The sequence below is a fragment of the Narcine bancroftii genome, chromosome 11 (genome assembly GCF_036971445.1).
Source record: "Narcine bancroftii isolate sNarBan1 chromosome 11, sNarBan1.hap1, whole genome shotgun sequence".
Classification (NCBI taxonomy): Eukaryota; Metazoa; Chordata; class Chondrichthyes; order Torpediniformes; family Narcinidae; genus Narcine; species Narcine bancroftii.
The window spans coordinates 86,004,176-86,022,816 of NC_091479.1; the positions used below are offsets into that span (position 1 = coordinate 86,004,176).

The 18,641-nt window shown below is 36.8% G+C and overlaps 1 protein-coding gene across 3 annotated transcripts in view; it reads left to right on the plus strand.

Annotated features, from left to right (window-relative positions):
• Positions 1 to 18,641, plus strand: part of foxp2 (forkhead box P2) — a 279,829-nt gene that overhangs the window by 234,893 nt on the left and 26,295 nt on the right. For 2 of the 3 annotated variants that reach the window (XM_069903848.1, XM_069903849.1), the window contains exons 10-15: positions 2,440 to 2,641; positions 4,257 to 4,333; positions 4,464 to 4,565; positions 7,272 to 7,393; positions 8,499 to 8,568; positions 12,693 to 12,856. In XM_069903848.1, coding sequence (XP_069759949.1) covers positions 2,440 to 2,641; positions 4,257 to 4,333; positions 4,464 to 4,565; positions 7,272 to 7,393; positions 8,499 to 8,568; positions 12,693 to 12,856 — 737 coding nt within the window. Of the gene's footprint in view, positions 1 to 1,715; positions 1,809 to 2,439; positions 2,642 to 4,256; positions 4,334 to 4,463; positions 4,566 to 7,271; positions 7,394 to 8,498; positions 8,569 to 12,692; positions 12,857 to 18,641 lie in introns of those variants that run through there. The other variant, XM_069903850.1, reaches the window with a different exon arrangement.

Here is an 18,641-nt window from a genome sequence, read left to right on the forward strand (position 1 = left end):
CGACAATCTTTTCCTCTTCCCACTGGACACTTGTGCTCTCTAGAATGTATTACATGGCACTGTTAGCCTTTGAATGATTGAAAAGGAGAACAGTATACAAAAAGAACTCTAAAATGTATATACGGCACAAAAAGAGCTCCATAATTGACATGATAGCACTGATTTATGTCCTCATATGCAGTGGCTCAGTTGAGACAGCCCATACATTTGATAAATATTAATAGAATGAATTTATTACCAAGGCAAAATGAGCTCTGTTGGTTCATCACTGCACCCTTAACAGCTATCAGTACATGAACACAAGGTGCAACTGCACTGTCTATTATATGACCCCATTTACTCTCTGGATGGTACTTCATTAAATGGTACCTTTTGGCCATGCTATGGATGGATGAAAATCAAAGTTATCAAGGCTGTAAGTCCTGAATAATGAGTTTCACCCAACCTTGAATATATTCAGATGAGTTGAGGTAGCTAAGTGCTCATCCCAGCTTTTACATGCTTTTTCTTATTTATCTTTAATAAATTCCATTTTATCAGAACACGGCTGCCATCCTGCAAACACGTTCTGCTTGTTATTACTGGATGATAAAATAAATTATCATAACCCTGTAAACATAAGCACAGAAGATATAATGATGGCGATTTTACAAAGTGTTATAATTGCAAGTTGTTTTGTGTACAAAATTGTGGATTTTATTTTTGAAAACATTTATTTATTTTTCACAAGCTAGTTAATTTGCAATGTTTTTTGTTAAAAAAAAGACCTTAATCAAACTGCTCTGTTTTATTCAACAACCCTGTTAGTTAAGTGCACTCGCAATCAAACATTAATAGGAAGATGATTAGAAGAATGCGTCAAAGAAATAGCTGTGTTAAATATTTCTAACTACAATATGTAGATGATGTGGGTAAAGCTGATATGAATGTTCTTTTTTTAATATAGTCTTGTTTGTTTATTTAATAGCTACAGTAGTTGAGTCACTGTGAAAATTATATACAGTATAAACATAACTGGATTTCTCACATCAAGCTGTGGGTAACAGTGAAATAAAACAGTTTGTGGTTTATTGGGAACAGATGCAGTTGGGAATGCCTTCAGGGTGGCAGGCACTGTTATTAGGCTGCCAGTGTGCTTCTCCTGGCTGCTGCCCAAGAATGCAGAACAATTAGCTGGCATATGTTATTTTTTGTTTCTTTGACAAATTCTTCTACTCTCTAAATGTGTAAAACAAATCCACAAAGTAGGATCAATCAATGTTAAATGCATAATCTACTCCAAATGAAGAAGGTGTTTATCAATAGATGAACACACAACATTTAAAACAACAGCTGTGACTGAATCATTGAGAGTTAGTTGCAATTTCCTGCACAATTCCTGATTTTGTAGTTTTGTGCAGTGACAAATAACATTACGGTTTTCCCAGATCGAGAAATTACCCTTCAGAATAGATTGAAAATGACTACAAATTAGCCATTAAGAGCATCACTTAAGAATTTGGCAGAAATCTTTTCACAGTGGGTGAGTGTACATTTTCTTAATTAGACGCTCTTTATGACAATGGATGTGTGGTAAATATAAGAGCGGTGACGTGAGTTTTTCAATAATGGACGATGGACTTTTATTGGTAGGAGTAGTTGAAGGACACCCTGTTAAATAACTTGCATTCATTTTCTCCTTTTTTCCTTTTGCTTCCCTGACACCCATATTCCAGGGTACATCAGCGATAACTGACACTGTAATCATAAATTGAAAATGATACTTCTAGAGGAATTGGCCAACTTGACATTTCATTATATTTGCTAACACATGCCACAAATGATTGTTAGTGAAGAAATTCCATTCCCCTCTCCATCTACAATCATATTTAATTTGAAAAATTTCAGCCTCCTCTGGCTAATTTGCAATTAAGACAATTTTGTTTGAATATGTAGTAATGTCATTACCATTCCACCAAATTAGCAGTGAGAGTAAAGGTCAGTGTAAAATTTTCCAGCTGGCTGGAGCCTCTCAGCTGAGATTTGGGACTGCAAAAACTGCAGTAGCGGTGCAGTAGGAGTGACAATTTCCAGTCCCCTTTGCAGGAACCGGATCCTGTGGTAATCTTGCCTTGTTTTTCAGCCCTTAAGAATAGACAGATGCAACCATGGAACTTTGGTAGCCGCTTTTATTAGGGAGAGACTGTTGGGATAAAGTAGAATGAGTTGGGCTTGAGTAATGTTGGATCAGATCATTAGATAATCTCTAACAGCATCCTCTAATTAGAGTTCTTATGATACAATTTCATCCTGTAATTAGCTGAGATTGGCTCCTTCCTTTTGCTGCTTATTAGTGGCAACACAGCTGTAGAAGTGAATCCACTCTCATTTGTCAAACCTTTTAAAGCCTTCTTTCTCCTGTCTCTGCCTTTCCCCGCTCCTCCTCCTGGGCCTCCTCAGCTGAATCTGGTGTCGAGTGTCACAATGTCTAAGAACATTTCAGAGACATCCCCACAGAGCTTACCTCAGACTCCCACCACACCAACAGCCCCAGTCACCCCTGTCACGCAAGGACCCTCCGTAATCACTCCAGCCAACGTGCACAATGTGGGACCAATTCGAAGAAGACATGGTGATAAGTACAACATTCCCATTTCATCAGGTAGGATTCTGAGCAGCTCCAGTAACAGACTGACTTTTTGTCTGACAAATAACTTATTTTTTTTCATTTACCTTAAGTACTCAATATGTTTTGAATATGATATAAAGAGATAAAATCCCCTTTGTTGCCGGAAGTAGATTGAACTTAAACCACGTTTAAGCATTCCCCACAGATCAAATTATATGGAACACATTTATTTGAAAAATACATTTTGATATCTGGGAGTGTGTGAGAGAGAGAGAGAAGGGAAGTATATAATGCTATTGCCAGTGACTGCTTTTAAAGCAATTTTAAATTGGATGTTATACATTTAAAAATAGATGTACCTTCCGATAAAAATAAAAACACTGGCAAAGTTCTCTGTATGTCGACGATTTAGCAACTTGTAAAGTTTCAGTTCAACTCAATTTTATTCAGTTTTAAAATTGCTTTTCCCTGCTCAATTTTGAACACGTAATGAAATGTAACCGGATAATTGTAAAGAATCACGGCATTGAGCCTTTTGTCAATATTTTTTACATCGACTGAAAAATATTTTCAGTTCAGTAGCTTAAGTGGTTGAGCACTTGGCTCCTATCCAGATGGCTGAGAGTTCAAATCCCAGCACTGCTTGACACTTGAAACCACCTGCATCAGTTAGTTTTGTTTCATTGGTTTTCAGTTGAGCTGCTCCACTGAGTGGCATAAAGGGAGAGAATATAATGGCCGAGGAATTCAATGTTGCTCACCCTAATTTACAGGCACGGAACGGGCACCTGTGGATCCAATATGATAGGTGGCTTGGACCCGCATTTCAGACTAGAGGTGTACCATTTGCTTTATTATTTGAGGCTCATCTATGGTCAAGTCTGAAACGTGAATCCAAAAATAAACCTTGTTTGTTAAAGGCCAGTTTTAGCAAAAAAATATTTGCACATAAATGGGGTGTGCTGCCATTTTTTTCAGCTGCTACAGAGCTGAAATTACTGTCCTTGAATAGACTGCTCACAATCACTTTTGACCAATAAAAAGCACATTTTTTAAAAAATGTACTTCTGCAGACTCTCCCAGCATTCCCAGACTCCAACTAGTGGTCCTCAAAAACTCCTCTCCCTTACTTGACCCGAGGTTCTTTTTTTCCATCCAGCTGTGGCTATTCAAATTAGTCATTCTGGTGTAACTGGGCTCTCAACATTAATGAAGAAAAAAATAGCAGAACAATTTAATGTTGCACTGTAGTGTAATGCAACTTTATTACAGTGCGTGTTGCACCATATTGCACCTGATTTGGCATTGTCCAATCTCAAGGCCAATATCACTCCACAAAATAGTGGAAGACACAATGTCCCAGGGCAATGCCATCTCCTAGCAGCTAATTAGGATGCCGTTTTTGGTGGCATGGAAAGGTTTGGTTTGCCCCATGTTTATTATTAATTCTTGGAAGAAGTATAGGCACATGGAGAAACTAAATGCAGCGAAAGGGAGAAGAGGTATTTTTGTTTAATTTACTAATGGCATAAGCTGTGGAAAAATAAACCATGTCGAAGTCAATAATTTAAACTGCTTTTTGAATTGTCAATTCTTCTACATCAGGAAATTGCCCTGTTTACTTGAAAATTCACTATTACTCTTTCAGAGATTGCCCCAAACTATGAATTTTATAAGAATGCAGATGTCAGACCTCCATTTACTTATGCAACTCTAATAAGGCAGGTGAGTAGAAAATGATTTAATGCTGCCTGATTATAATTAATTACTTCTTCAATTAGCGTATTCATGGGAAGTATCACCCTGTTTAGTTACCAAACAGTTACTTAATGTCATTTTGTCCCCTTTATTTCAGGCTGTCATTGAATCATCTGATAGGCAGTTAACGCTTAATGAAATCTACAACTGGTTTACACGGACATTTGCCTATTTCAGGCGTAACGCTGCAACTTGGAAGGTAACTTCATAACCTTCATGTAACAAAGCATGGAATAGTACCGGGAGATAGGACTGAAGACATTTATTTACTTGACACAAACAGATTAGTATCAAACTTCCCTCTTTTTTCAAATTGGCCACTGAATAGGACGAATTCCCTTTCTCAAAATGACAAGTGGAAAGAATAATTTTGCCTCCTGATATCGTTTTCTAATTTGGTGCAATTAATAGCTTCGCCTTGGTGGAGACGTGAAACCCTGACACACTAATTACAGTGTTAGCACTCAATCATCAACACCTTTGTTAGTAGCACCGTATTACTTCTTACTTTCACATATTATTGGCAAATTAGTTTGAAAAATGGCTGTTTGCCTTGTGCAACAAATGGAGGCTGTAGGTTTTGTCTTGGTCTGTGCCTTTTGTACACATCATACCTCATCACACAGACTGAAGCTGCCACAGGAGTCAGGGCTGTGGTCACTCAGCTGGAACTAAAGGAAAGTAAGTGAATATTATCCTGTCAGAACGGAAACACAGTTTATTTACTGAGACAAAGAATTCATTCATATCCCTGTCTAAACAAATCCATGATCTTGCACTTACAACAAGCAAAATTGGGTGCTCTCAGTATCTCTTTTCCTCCCTGTATTTTTCTCTTGGAAAGGGAGTAGTTCAGTCGATAAAGACAGTCAGAACATCTCAAATGCACTTCAAATTTTCATTTTAAAACTTTTAATGAAACAGCAGTTAGCCACAAGTCATTTGGCATAATCAGTGGAAATGCTTGTAGTGTTGAAGAATAGATGTGGTAAAGCCAGATCTACGTTACGAGCATTTTTGCTGTGCTCATCAGCATATTAAACATTTTTGAGTACCAGATTTACTGAACTGAATTAATTTGGATTTGGAATGCAGATTATTCTGAGACCATCAGAGACCGAGATGTCTGCAAAGACTAATAGCACTTCCAGTTTCCAAATTATGCTACATATTTTGTTTTTAATTATTAGTTATTTTATGGGGTTTTAAACCAAATGCAATTACTACAAATGTAATGTAAAGGAATAATCCAAAATGATTGAAATATATACTTAGAAATGTTCAATACCTTTTATTTCTAGTTCAATATATTACTCATTATAGTAACACTTAGTGATTGTTTTGTCCTCTGGTTTACTGGGGGGAAAATGCAGAAATGAAAGATGATTTAATATCTCAGCTTGGTCTCATCACTGCAGCTCGGGAATCCAGTGAAACTCATTCTGAACAGCTTATTAGTTCTAACTATATTGCATGCATAATAAAACTGCTCATTTGCTCATTAATATTAAAATTATCATATTCAGAGCCATGGGCATTAAGATCAATCAAATCCATGGATTTTCAGGTCAGATGCAAGATCTGCTTATGCCTTTTTTATATATCGGATCCTTTTCTCAAAGCAAACCCAATATATGGAAACGAAAGGTGAAAATATTATAAGGAACCTCAGTAATCGAATCATATTTGTTGGTCTCAAGTTATTAACTGTAGCATTAAAACCATAGTCAGAATCAAGCCTCCTGCTTAGAATTATCATCATCCTGTGAAAAATTGCGCATTTAGCAGTCCATCAAATTTAATAGAAAAAATAAAATGTGTGTTTACAAATATTTATTATTTTCTTATGTTCACACTGAACCTGTGTGATCATAGGCCAGATGTAGGGTTTATAGAGATTTCCTCAGTAAATTTAACACATTTGGAAGCTGTAATTCAACAACTCAGAGTATTTTTACATCAAAATGTAGTTGAACAGCAATAATTAAAATTAAGTGGTTCAATGGAAACCTTTTCCTTATTATTATATTATTTGAAGGCAGTAGATTTGCTTTGAACTGCATGGGGACTCATTTAAATGTTAGTTAACTTGGCAGACCACAAACAATAATCATTTGATTATTATAGATCTGCAAAGAATGTTTTTTTAAGCTTATTTGCATTAGGCTTTGTTTGACAGTAACATATGTGGTAGCACCACTGTAAGTTGTTTTGCTTGCATTTCATACTACAGGAAGAAGATGGGCTGTTCAGTTATTTCAGTGGACTGCACAATCATTCCTAACTACACCAACTGCCACCCCCTCCTCCCAAAGAGCTGATCAGGGACACAACAGACCTGACCTAATTGTACTGGCATTTTCAAAGCTACTGTAATTTGTACAGATATTGCAATTTAGACCAGCAGCAGGCAAAGAAGGTTCTAACATAGCTATTATTAAAATAGCTTTGAGAGCTTTGTTATCACAGACAGTTCAAATGGCAGATATTGGTGTACAGTTTTGCTATTCATGCTGCTGTTCAAAGTACATAGCCTACAGCCAACGCAAAAGGAGAACTAATATGTATATTTATGGTTTTGGATTTTCTACTGTCTAAAGTGTATAATTTTTGAACAATATAGATAATTTTTAAAAATAGTTTAAAAGAGGAACTATAATTGCACATTTTCTTTAGAATGCCCATTGAAAATTTCCTTTTTCTGGAATTAAAAGCAGAATATTTGATAAGTCATAGAAAGATAATGTGTAGGCCAGTACCAGGAAACTCGTATTCAGGTGCAAAGAGTTAAAGAAGGAAAGGGTCTGATTTTGGCATGATTCTTGTTAAACTGCTGTTCATTTGCCTCTTGGTTTTATTTTACAAATCTTGGAATGCTCTTTTCCCCTCTTTGTGTTTACTTTAGAATGCTGTACGCCATAACCTTAGTCTGCACAAGTGTTTTGTTCGAGTAGAAAATGTTAAAGGGGCAGTGTGGACAGTGGACGAAATAGAATACCAAAAGAGAAGGTCACAAAAGATAACAGGGTATGTGTTCAGTATTGTTCACTGTTGTAGCTGACTCCTCACTGCACCATTCCTCCAATTCCAGCTGTATCCTTTGACAGAGGCCAAGAATGCTTGAGGGTAAGGTTTAAAGGTGGATGGGTGCATTTTGGTGATCCTACCTTTATTCCACACACTTTGATAACTGAAGCACCACTTTTGTGGTTTCCCTGCATCTATTCCTCATTTCACTTCCAAACAAAAAAAAAGTCATCATTCAGATTGCTTATCTGATATCAGAAATCAAAACCTGCTGTAATGGATGTGCATTTTTTTTTTATTCATTACTTCCCTTCAAAGCAAACACACCACTTTCCTTTTCCAGTCTATTATTATTACTAGTGTCTTCCTGGATGTCTTTTCCACTGATTTGTAATTGCACTACATTATTAGAGTATAAGATGAGTTTGGGCCCTTTTAGATTGCTGATGAGATTGCATTTAATAGACTCAAAGAAGCTGCCCTCAGATATATTTGCCTTAAGAGAGTGTTGGTGAGCATTTCTTGCACTGAGACCTTTTCCTTGTTTATTCCACTGCTTTGCAAATTAATTCTCCATCAAAATGATTGGGTTGGTTAATATTTCTTTCTCCTTGGCCTGTATAATTAATAGCCTTGTATAATAATATAAAGAGGCCACAGGTGTATTAAGAGAAGCTAAACACTTCTTTGTTGAGAAACCGCTTAGTTAGGCAACTGGCCCATTCATCTTGATGATGATGTACTTTGGGGTTTATATTTTGCATTTATTCAGCACTTGCTCGAGTAATTATCACTAATAAAACATGCTTGAAAGCTCATTCGGAGCATCTTTCGCCAACTAATTTGAAAGAAGGGAAAACAGATTTGAAGGAAGGGAAAAACAGACATGAAAGAATTAGAATATTCAGTACTTTTCTGTTCTACTTTTGATATTAGGAGTTAAAATGTGCAAGAAAGGTTTATAGTGTCATTTTAATCTAATTGGTCGCTTTACATTTTTTAAAATAGCATTGTTTTCCAATTAGTGTCACACATAATTATAATCTAGTATGTACTACATTTTCTTTGTTAAATTAGCATTTATTTTGCATTGCTATATTTTCAGAAGTCCAACGTTAGTCAAAAACATACCTTCGAGTCTTGGGTATGGAGCAGCCCTCAATGCAAGCTTGCAGGTAAAGTTTCATACCTTGCTAGTTTCACACTGCTCTGTTCACTGTTTGCAAAGAAAAGTATACAACAGCTGTCAAATGCTTTGACAATCATTATATTTTTCAGGTATATCTGTGTTTTGGCCTTGATTTTTGATACTTTTAAGCTAATCCTTTTTCGAATTGATTGAGGTTTAACATATTTGGGAACTGGTTAGAAAACAAGAGGGACACCCTGTGGCAAACCTTGGAACATCACCCTCTGGATCAAATGCTAGATTGATGGCAGCCTTTGCAAATGCATGTGGATATACATTAATATTTATCCAAGCTGTCATAAATGATTTCACATCATAGAGCCAGGGAATGAGGCGCTCATGGCAAAAATTTTAAAGTTTAATTACAATATATAATTTTTATGCACAAGAGGCAAAATGTCATGACTTTTATTTCGAGGTAAAGTTTTGGTCATTCTTTAAAGTCAAGGAGATGCTTTGTTAGAACATGAATCAGGATCTTTGGAGTTAAAGAACAGGCAGCAGGGAGCTGCCACTGGGGTTAAACCATTCAGCACAAGCCCAGCTTAGAAGTGGAAACAAATTGGTTTGCATTTCGAACTTGCTTCTGCTGCTAGTTAAACCTTGTATTCAAAGAGCAGCTGCCAAGGTTCACTTTTCTCTTCTCATTATAGGTGCTCAGTAACCCATTACACCAACCTCTACAGATTAAAAAAAAGTTAAGATTTTTTAGCTGTTCATCTCATGCATATCAATAGTCGCACGATTGATACCATTAGCCATTACATTGTTACGTTTTAGCTGACGGGAAATGTAAATTGAGATGCACGTGTACTGTAATGATGTTGGCAATTCAGACTGGTGTTTTATTTTAGAATTGATCTCTTGACCATCACTCAGACATTATAACCAGTTTATGTCCATCATCTTGGAAAAGGAAAGAAACCTAATTGAAAATAGTTCTCAGTCCACCAGTAAGGGTCAAAAAGATTGGTATTGATGGCTTCCACAGAGAGATTCATAGGATGAAGCACTTCTTTATTCAGGCAAAAATATGATGGCAATATTTGATGGAACTTGCAAGAGGGGAGTTATAGACATAGATATATGAAAAAATGTGATATGTCTTTATAGTGCAAGAAGGCTGAAGAAAAATGCTACTAAAATCCAAAAATGAGTCTTGAGCTTTAGTTTAATATTATATTCTACTCTTTGACCACATATGAACATAAATACAATTGATTAAGTGAACGTTTAAATCCATTGCTTTCTAATTTATTTCATTGATGTTGCAGAAAAAGAATAATTTAATGCATATTGAGAGATACAGATAATAAAACTATTTATCAAACACAATATAAAAATGCTTGGGGTCAATATATTAATGTTTAAGTGAGCAACTGAATTCCAAAAATACACTGATAGTCCAAATTGGCTTTATAATTAAAACTAAAGCACTGAATTAATTTCTCTTGAGGACATAAGGAGCTGAAATCATCTCATCCTGGGTGCAAAATCCATGTTTCTGTATTCATTAGTTTGATATTTTTAGCCTGATAAAATCAGACAACTCACTTGCGTGCAATATTAATCTAAAAATAACCAATAATGCTGAGAGTTTGGAAAACCAAAGCATTAATGTCAGCAAGGAAAAAAAAACTTATTAAAGACTTATTGAAATCTCTGCCTTCATCTTGCAAATTGGAAGTTCAAATCTCAATTATGCATCCTTATGTCAGCCAAAAGGATACCTCTGCCTAGCACTGAGTTCAGGTTGAGTTGTGAGAGTGCATTCTGTGTAAATGGTCACTCTCTAATGGTAAGATTAACTCTACAATTGATCATGAAGGAGAGACAAGATTTAGTTATAAACAAAATGTAACATTACAGGGATCTGACCAGTTTTCTTGACATGGAGAGATATGGCAAGGAAAGGGGTTTTTAAAAATTGGCAATTGTTTATCAATTATATTTGTCAAGATATGAATCACAAAATTTTGGTTTATGTATTCATCAACATTCATCAGAGGAGTGATTAGCCTAACCTGGGTGGCTACAAAATCTTGCATTTATTACAGCTGGGAAGCAGAGAGGTGCAGCTGTGGTGGAATAGTGAGCAGTTCTGCTCCCTCACACATCTCATATCCTGAGTTCAATCCTGGCTTCTGCTACTGTCTGTACAGAGTTTACACATTGTCCATTGACCACATGGTGTTCCTCTAGGTGCTACGGTGTCCACCTGAAGCAAGTTGGTGAAAGGGAAATGTACCTTTTCTGTAGGAGTGTCATAGAATCTGGTGATGTAGTTAAGAGCTACAAAATTCTCAAAGGGCTTGACCGAGTCAATGGGGGTAGGATGTTTCCCTTGGCTGAGGAATCTGGAGCCAGGGATCAGCACAAAGGGTAGCTCATTTAGCACAGAAGGGGGAAAAAAAATCAAGGATAGTGTGCTTTGGAATTCTCTTCCCTGATGACCTGTGAAACTCAGTCATTGAATCCATTCAAAATAGATGTCAATAAATTTCTAGAGATTCAGGAAATGAAAGGATAATGGAAGAAAATCAAAATGAGGTGGTTTATCAGTCATGAGCTTGATAAATGGTGATGGTGTCTTGAAGGCTTGTTTGGTCTATTCGTGGTCCTAATTCCTCGGTTTTTCTACTTGTAAAGATCAATATTAATATCTCTGTTTATACTATTCACCAGAAAGTTAATTAGAGAAATGATAATGAAATGAGATAGGATTAAAACTATCCTCATAAAGATGGCATGGAACTTTGAAGTTATTCAAAATTCAATGGGTTTCACCGACATACAAATGGAGTACCAAATAGAAGATTTTCAAGGGATGGCTAAAGTAAACAGCTCTTAAGAAAGTTTCAGGTTTCGAAGAATGCATTCTGCAAATGGAAATCTTCTTTCTTCTTTGGCTTGGCTTCGCGGACGAAGATTTATGGAGGGGGTAAATGTCCACGTCAGCTGCAGGCTCGTTTGTGGCTGACAAGTCCGATGCGGGACAGGCAGACACGGTTGCAGCGGTTGCAGGGGAAAATTGGTTGGTTGGGGTTGGATGTTGGGTTTTTCCTCCTCAAATTTACCTTCAGAGGGATAAATAATAATGTGCTGGTATTTGACAAAGCTGATTATTGAAGTAAACTAGAGAAAAATGATTAATGAAAAATTTCAGATAAGCAAAGTCAGGATAAAGAGGTCAATACAATTTAACAAATGAAACAAGAATTGGCTTTTGTTGCCTGCACAATATTCTGAGTTAACTCTTGGAAAGAGTGCAAAAGTGTATGGGAAACAGTACAGGTTACAAAAAAGGGATCCATTCTGACATTCCCCATGCTAAGCTAGCAGCTTTTGGTGTTGACTGAATAATTCACTTTTGAATCATGGACGGTAGAATATTTCCAAAACCAGATTCCATCCATTACTTACAGTTATTATAAAGATGGATTTTTAAAAAATAAATAAGACACTTGACTACATTTCATGTTACATTATAAGACAGTGAAAATGTGGTTCTTATGTTTCCGATTATAAAAATTTATGAAGGACATTATCTTTGCTGAAGCGCCCAAGATTACAATTAAAACAAATATCTAGATTAAAGCTTTCAGCAAGTACCTTGGAAAGTCGTTTTGTGAATGAATTAAGCAAATTACTCATGGAGCTCTTGATCTAATATTCAGTGGTTGGAGTGAAAGTAGTAGCTCAGAAGTAGCTCAGATATTGGGTCTTTTTTTTTAAAAAAAGGCAAAAAACTTTCTTTCAATCTGGTTACATAATTTTTCAACAGCTCTTTATAAAATATTGTTTTCAGCTATTAAACATGTACTTTTTAAATGTGAGCAATGATTGCTGACATGTAATCACTGGGCTCTCTGCCATTTGCAAACAATATATTTTCAACAAATTGGATTATTTTTTGTTCTGATTATTTTAAATATTTAATAAAAGATTAATTACAATTATCTAATTACAGTACGTTGTATTGTATCTTCATACAGCAATATGTCATTGAAACTTTTCGCAAGGCACTCCTAATGAAGCTTATAAAATCTGCCATCACAAATGTAGACAAAACAATCAAGCTCATCACTAATTTTATGCTTACTTTGGCAGGCTGCACTGGCAGAGAGTAGTTTACCTTTACTTAGTAACCCAAGCCTGATAAACACCACCTCCAGTGGCTTACTGCAGGCAGCCCATGAAGACCTCAATGGTTCACTGGATCACCTCGACAGCAATGGGAATATCAGCCGAGGATGTTCTCCACAGCAACATATGTAAGCATCTGCAGCACATATACGTTGGTTTTATTGGCAGGCACAAAGAAGTATTTTGTTCACTTTTTATTATGAAAGAATAACAGGGATATCTGGCTTCATTCTATAATCTATATCTGTCTACAATCTATATATAGGCCAGCAAAGTATTTTGCACCTTGTTGTTGATGTCAAAAAATCCAAGTGCATGAACAGAAGTGATTACGTATTCAACTTTAATTACTCGCAGTCCTATGTTGAAGGGTTTTATATGTTATGTTTTATGCAAAAGGCCACTGTTCCAGTTAATATTTTGTAGCTAACTATGTGATTGATTATGTTAAAATCTTTTCTAGACCATCTTTTAATGGAGCAGTGAGAGTGATATCATTAAAAATTAATGTTCTGTGGGTTTTAGAAATATGCATAAAGCTTTGAAAAACCTGGTCCTAATCAGTGATGTCAAACATGTGGCCATTCTTTGTTTACTGACTTACACTGGGTGAACTCGTTATGAAAATTCCCTTTAACTGGTTGCAATGCAACCATAAGCCAACAGCAGTCTGTCTTTTCTAAATATTAATACAGCTGTTACATGGTAAGAATACAGATATTTATATGAAAAACAACTCCATTTATCAATTAAAGAGATTCAATGTTTTTTAAGGAAGACTAAAATTATCTTTCACCTGTTGTAATACATGGGTTAGACTTGAAAACTATTACATGCATGTAAACCTATATAAAAAAATGAATGTAGTAAAACACCAGTCTTTTGCTATATGTTTGTTTTACCTTTATAAATCTTGAAGCATTTGAAATCCCAGTAAATATAGCATTTGTTGGTTGTATTCAATCAAAAGGTGTGGTCCAGATTCTCCTTTTATGGGGGGATTGTGTGGAGGGGATTAGCTGAAGAAGAATTACCAGCGATGTTATTGCCAAAGTCAAGGTTCAAATGCAGATAAATGGGATTAGTGCCGAGGGGCAACATGTTCGGCATCAACATGATGGGCTGTAGGGCTGTTTCTACGCTTACCACTCTGCAATTGCAAGTTATTGGTGAGAACTGGAGGTTATTCACTTAGAGGATATATCTTGGCACTGTTGTGTCAGTTTCTCAAGGCCATATCCCGCGACAGTTCCAGAAATCCTTGGTCAAGCAGTGAAATAGAAAATAGTTTCACTTTGTATCTGAATCCTGCACCAACACTGCCATTTGCCAGCATTAGGTGGGGAACCCGTTTCAAACAGAGGAAAGAGGGAGCGTTCAGGAGGGGAGACCTCTGTGGGCTTTGCATGTTAACTGTTGACCTCGTTCATTTCAAGCATAATGATTGAGGGGAATCCAAAACCACAATTACAAAATTGTCTTTGTTTACATTTGTCTTTTGCACATGTGGAACCAAATGTTTGGAAGGATGTCCAACTAGCAATTAATATACCCTCGTAACACTTGTGACTAAAGGGCACTTATCTCCCATTGAAGATTTTTGCAGCATATTCGTAATATGCATTCACATATTGCCTCCCTTGTTTCAGCCTCTGTAAATATGAGGGTTAGGGTTACAACATTGTTGTAATTTGCATTGGATCCAATCAACCATTCCACTTTCCAGCTTTTTTTACTCTTCGATCCACCCACCAATATCCATCTATGACCTCATACCTGTGAGCCTGTGCTCCTCCCTCTGCACCTCCCTCCCTCCCTCCTCTGCTCTCCTCCCCCGCCCCCCACCTTTCTATTTAAGTGCCTGTCTGACTTTTTTGCTCAAACCTTCACAAAAGGCTCAGGCCCAAAACACTGATTACCCTTTACTAATTAGATGCTTCATGCCCTGCTGAGGTTCTCCAGCACTATGTATATTGCATGCCATCACAGCATCTGCAGAGTTTTCTGCTTAACAATACAGTTTGCTAGGCTGCATTCCACCTGCAACTTCTTTGCCCATTCTCACAACCTGCTCAAGTCCTTCTGCAGACTCCCTGCTTCCTCAAAACAACCTGCCCCTTCACCTATCTTTGTATTATCCGCAGCATGACTACAGTGCTATCAATATTGTTATCCAGATCATTAACATACAACTTGAAAAGCAGAGGACCCAACCCTGAGCCCTGCAAAACATCACTAGTCAGTAGCAGCCAGTGTGTAAAGGTCCCTTTATTCCCACTCTGCCTTTTGTCAGTTAGTGACTCCTCTATTCATGTAATACAAGGCGATGCAATCTGGTTTGGCAGCCTCATGTGCATCGCCTTATCAAAGGTCTCTGAAAATCCAAGAAAGCAACATCCACTAATTCTCCTTTGTCTGCCCTACTGGTTATTCACTCAAAGAACTCCAACAGATTTGTCAGGCAAGATCTCCCCTGAAGGAATACAGGCTAACTTCGGCCTATTTTATCCTGTGTTTTCAAGTACCCAGAAACCTCATCCTCAATAATGGACTCAAGATTTTGCTGACCACTGAAATCAAGCTAATTGGCTTAGAAGTTCCTGTCTTTTGTTTCTCTCCCTATGCAATTTTCCATTTCTCTGGAACCATTTCTGAATCTCATGATTCTTGAAAGATCATTGCTATAATGCCTCCACAATCTCTTCAGCCATCTCTTTCAGACCCTGGTGAATAGTTCATCTGATCCCATTGGCATATCCACCTTTAGACCTTGCCGCTTCCCAAGCATGTAAGCAATAGCAATGACATTCACTTCTGCATCCACTTACCACCAACCAGCCCTTCCCAGTCAATTAGATCCTGTGTAATGAAAATTGGTCTTTCTTCAGTTGAGCACTTTAATTCATGGACTTGTTTTTATCTTTTCCATAACTACTTTAAAACTAATATATGTATGTTCTCTAGTCCCAAAATGCTCTCTGACTGACAGCTCAGTCACTTGTTCTGCCATGTTTATAGTTGCTTGAGAGGCTGAAAGGTCTGAAGGTGTTTCCCAAGAGGTGCTCCAGTGTTGCATACTCTCTGGTCAGACCATCTACATTCACTTCCTTGTAGAACACAAAATAATCTCACTGCAGAATAAAAATATGGGTCTTGAAATTGCGCTCTGGGATACTAGCTGATGAATTAAACATGTTAATCTGCAATTCATCACACTTCTCTTTTAATGGGTTACTAATATTTTAATTTAGTTGGTCAATATCTCTGTTGAAATAGCATAAACTAAGATTTTCAATCAATACATTATGATTAATTACCCTTGTTATTGCATGGTAACCGTGCACGAACATTGAACTTTCTTATGAAAACGTCTTTCTCGGTAGATGGAAAATAACATCTTCCCGTGAGCTTGTTTCGACAAACAATATACATTAGTTTGAATGTCCAGCTAATTTATTAAATATTTTTGTTTTAACAAAGAATGTGGATGACGTGGTGAAAGAGAATGAATTTGCATTCAATTGAAATAAATGGCTGAAGAACCCTTGTGATGCGCTATCAATAACTCCAAAGACTAGAAGTTACCAGACTGATAGGCTTTTATGACCATAAACAGAAGGCACGTCTCATGTTGCTGACCCTTGTCCTGAGCTTGGTCTGGGGGAGGAGTTATGGCATTGCCTCCTTTATTAGGGGAATCGTGGGGGAGGAGCAGCAGGTACAATCAGCAAGGGGTGGGCCAGCCATACATATACAAACTATTAACAGTGGTTCCACCACACCTTGGTTAAAGGTTCTCCTATAATCCTGCTAATTCCGTTCCCTCAGATGTTCAGATTCAGTGATGCCATTAAGATTGGCAATTTAAACATTTACTTGGGGGGGGGGGGGGTGGGAGGGAATCAGACCCAGAGAAAATGACACTAAATTATTTTTAAGAAACACTTTTCTGAAGGAAACAACTTATTGAAAATACCTAGATTTTGAGCAATCTTAATTATTTGTGTGTTCTCAACATTAATGTCTGAAACTGAAATCAGATTGGCAATTACATATTGATCTTTATTTATAAATTCACATAATTTAAAAATAATTAGACAGTTTTAAACAGTAATCCAACTTTTTTTAAAAATTATCTACAAACATTAAATATCCCACTGTAGTTTTTTTTTAATTTCTGTTATTGAAGCTTAACAAAGAGTATCTGACCCAGAGCTGCAATGTTCTTTTTTATCTGTTTTGTTATGGCACAGGGGTATTTTTAAAAAAACAATAGACCTAAGCAACTTGAAAATTAAAAAAAAAATCAAATTAGCATCTTACAGTCCTGCCCAGCGAAGTATTGAATGTTTTTGACTGAGACGTCATTTCCCCCAAGCCGTTAGGTTTTCACTATATTTCGTTCTAGTTTCTTTGCAACTTTTAGTTCAAGTCGGGACCTCTAGCTTTTCATCAGTGAAGCTCAGAGTGAAACATTGACATTACCTCTTTATCTGATGGAACACTTGGGAGTCAAATTTTACAGGGGGCCTCAGACCTAATCAGCTTCTTTACACCCATTTCTTTAGGAGAAATGGGTGTCTGCCTGAGGCTGCCCTCTTAAAGTACCTTAAAACAATTTATTCTCTATATTGCTCATCTAATATTTCTTTTTGATTGAGTGAAATAAGATATTTAAATTGCAGATTATTTTCAGTTTTAATATGATTTAATTGCTTCTGATAAAAAGTATAAAATTTGCAATTGTACCAACTAAAAGGCACTGAATTGCCATTATCATCCATTCCTTTTAATTACCTTTAATGGTTCAAGCTTATTATTAGCAAAGATGTTGAAATCTTTAGAGCATGTGGAAAAATTGCCAGTGTCTACTTTTTGATATTGCAATATGTTTAATGACTGTGTTCAGCTCTCAATTACTTTCCTTCCCAGCTTCCTGATATGTTTTCCAGTTAGAAACTTGCATGACCTTCCATTAAAAATAAAGTTGCTAAAATATTTTTTTTGTATTTTTTCCTCATTATGGACATCTCTCCTGATGCCGCAAAACAGGTGCGTGAGGTAGATTGTGGATTCAACCTTCAGTACATTGTTAAAGTACAATAGTGCTTTAAGAATATGCTGCATTGCTGAGGGATCATTCTACAGCTCAGATGAAGTCTGAAGAGCTTGTTTTGTATTCAGAAATAAATGAGTTTATTTTGGAATGCTCGAAAAATCTTGGCCATCCGTATCTTCAACCATGGCAAACGAAAATAGATAAATAATTGAGACAACTTGCTTTGGACTAATTAACATAAAAAGAAACACAATCCTGGAAAATCTCAGCTGGTCAAACAGTGTGCTTTATGTAGCAAACATTACCAACGTTTTAGGCATGAACCCTTCATCAAGTCATGAGCAAAATGCAAGCAGGATGCTGAATAAAATGGTAAGGAAAGGGGCAGGGGGAGCAAACACCCACAGGCAAGAGGTCAAAGGTGTATGTGAGTGGGAGGGGAAAACAAAAAAAGGTAGAAATTTTGGATTGAGAATGACAACAAAAGGCAGAAAACAGTTGTAACAATTAAAAAGAAGTTTTAAAAGTGTGCAGTTCTTGAATCTGAAAGATTTCCTATCAGTAATTAGAACCATAGAACATTACAACACAAAAACAGATGCCTTCTAGTCTGTGCCAAACTATTTTTCTGCCGAGTCCCGCTGACCTGCACATAGTCCATAGCCCTCTATTCCTCTCCCATCCACGTACCTGTCCAAATTCTTCTTAAATGTGAAAATTGAGCCTGCATTCACCACTTCAGCTGGCAGCTCATACCACACTCCCACCTCTCTCTGTGTGAAGAAGTTCCTTCTCATGCTCCCCCTAAATTTTTCTCCTTTCACCCTTAACCCATGCCCTCTGGTTTGTAGCTC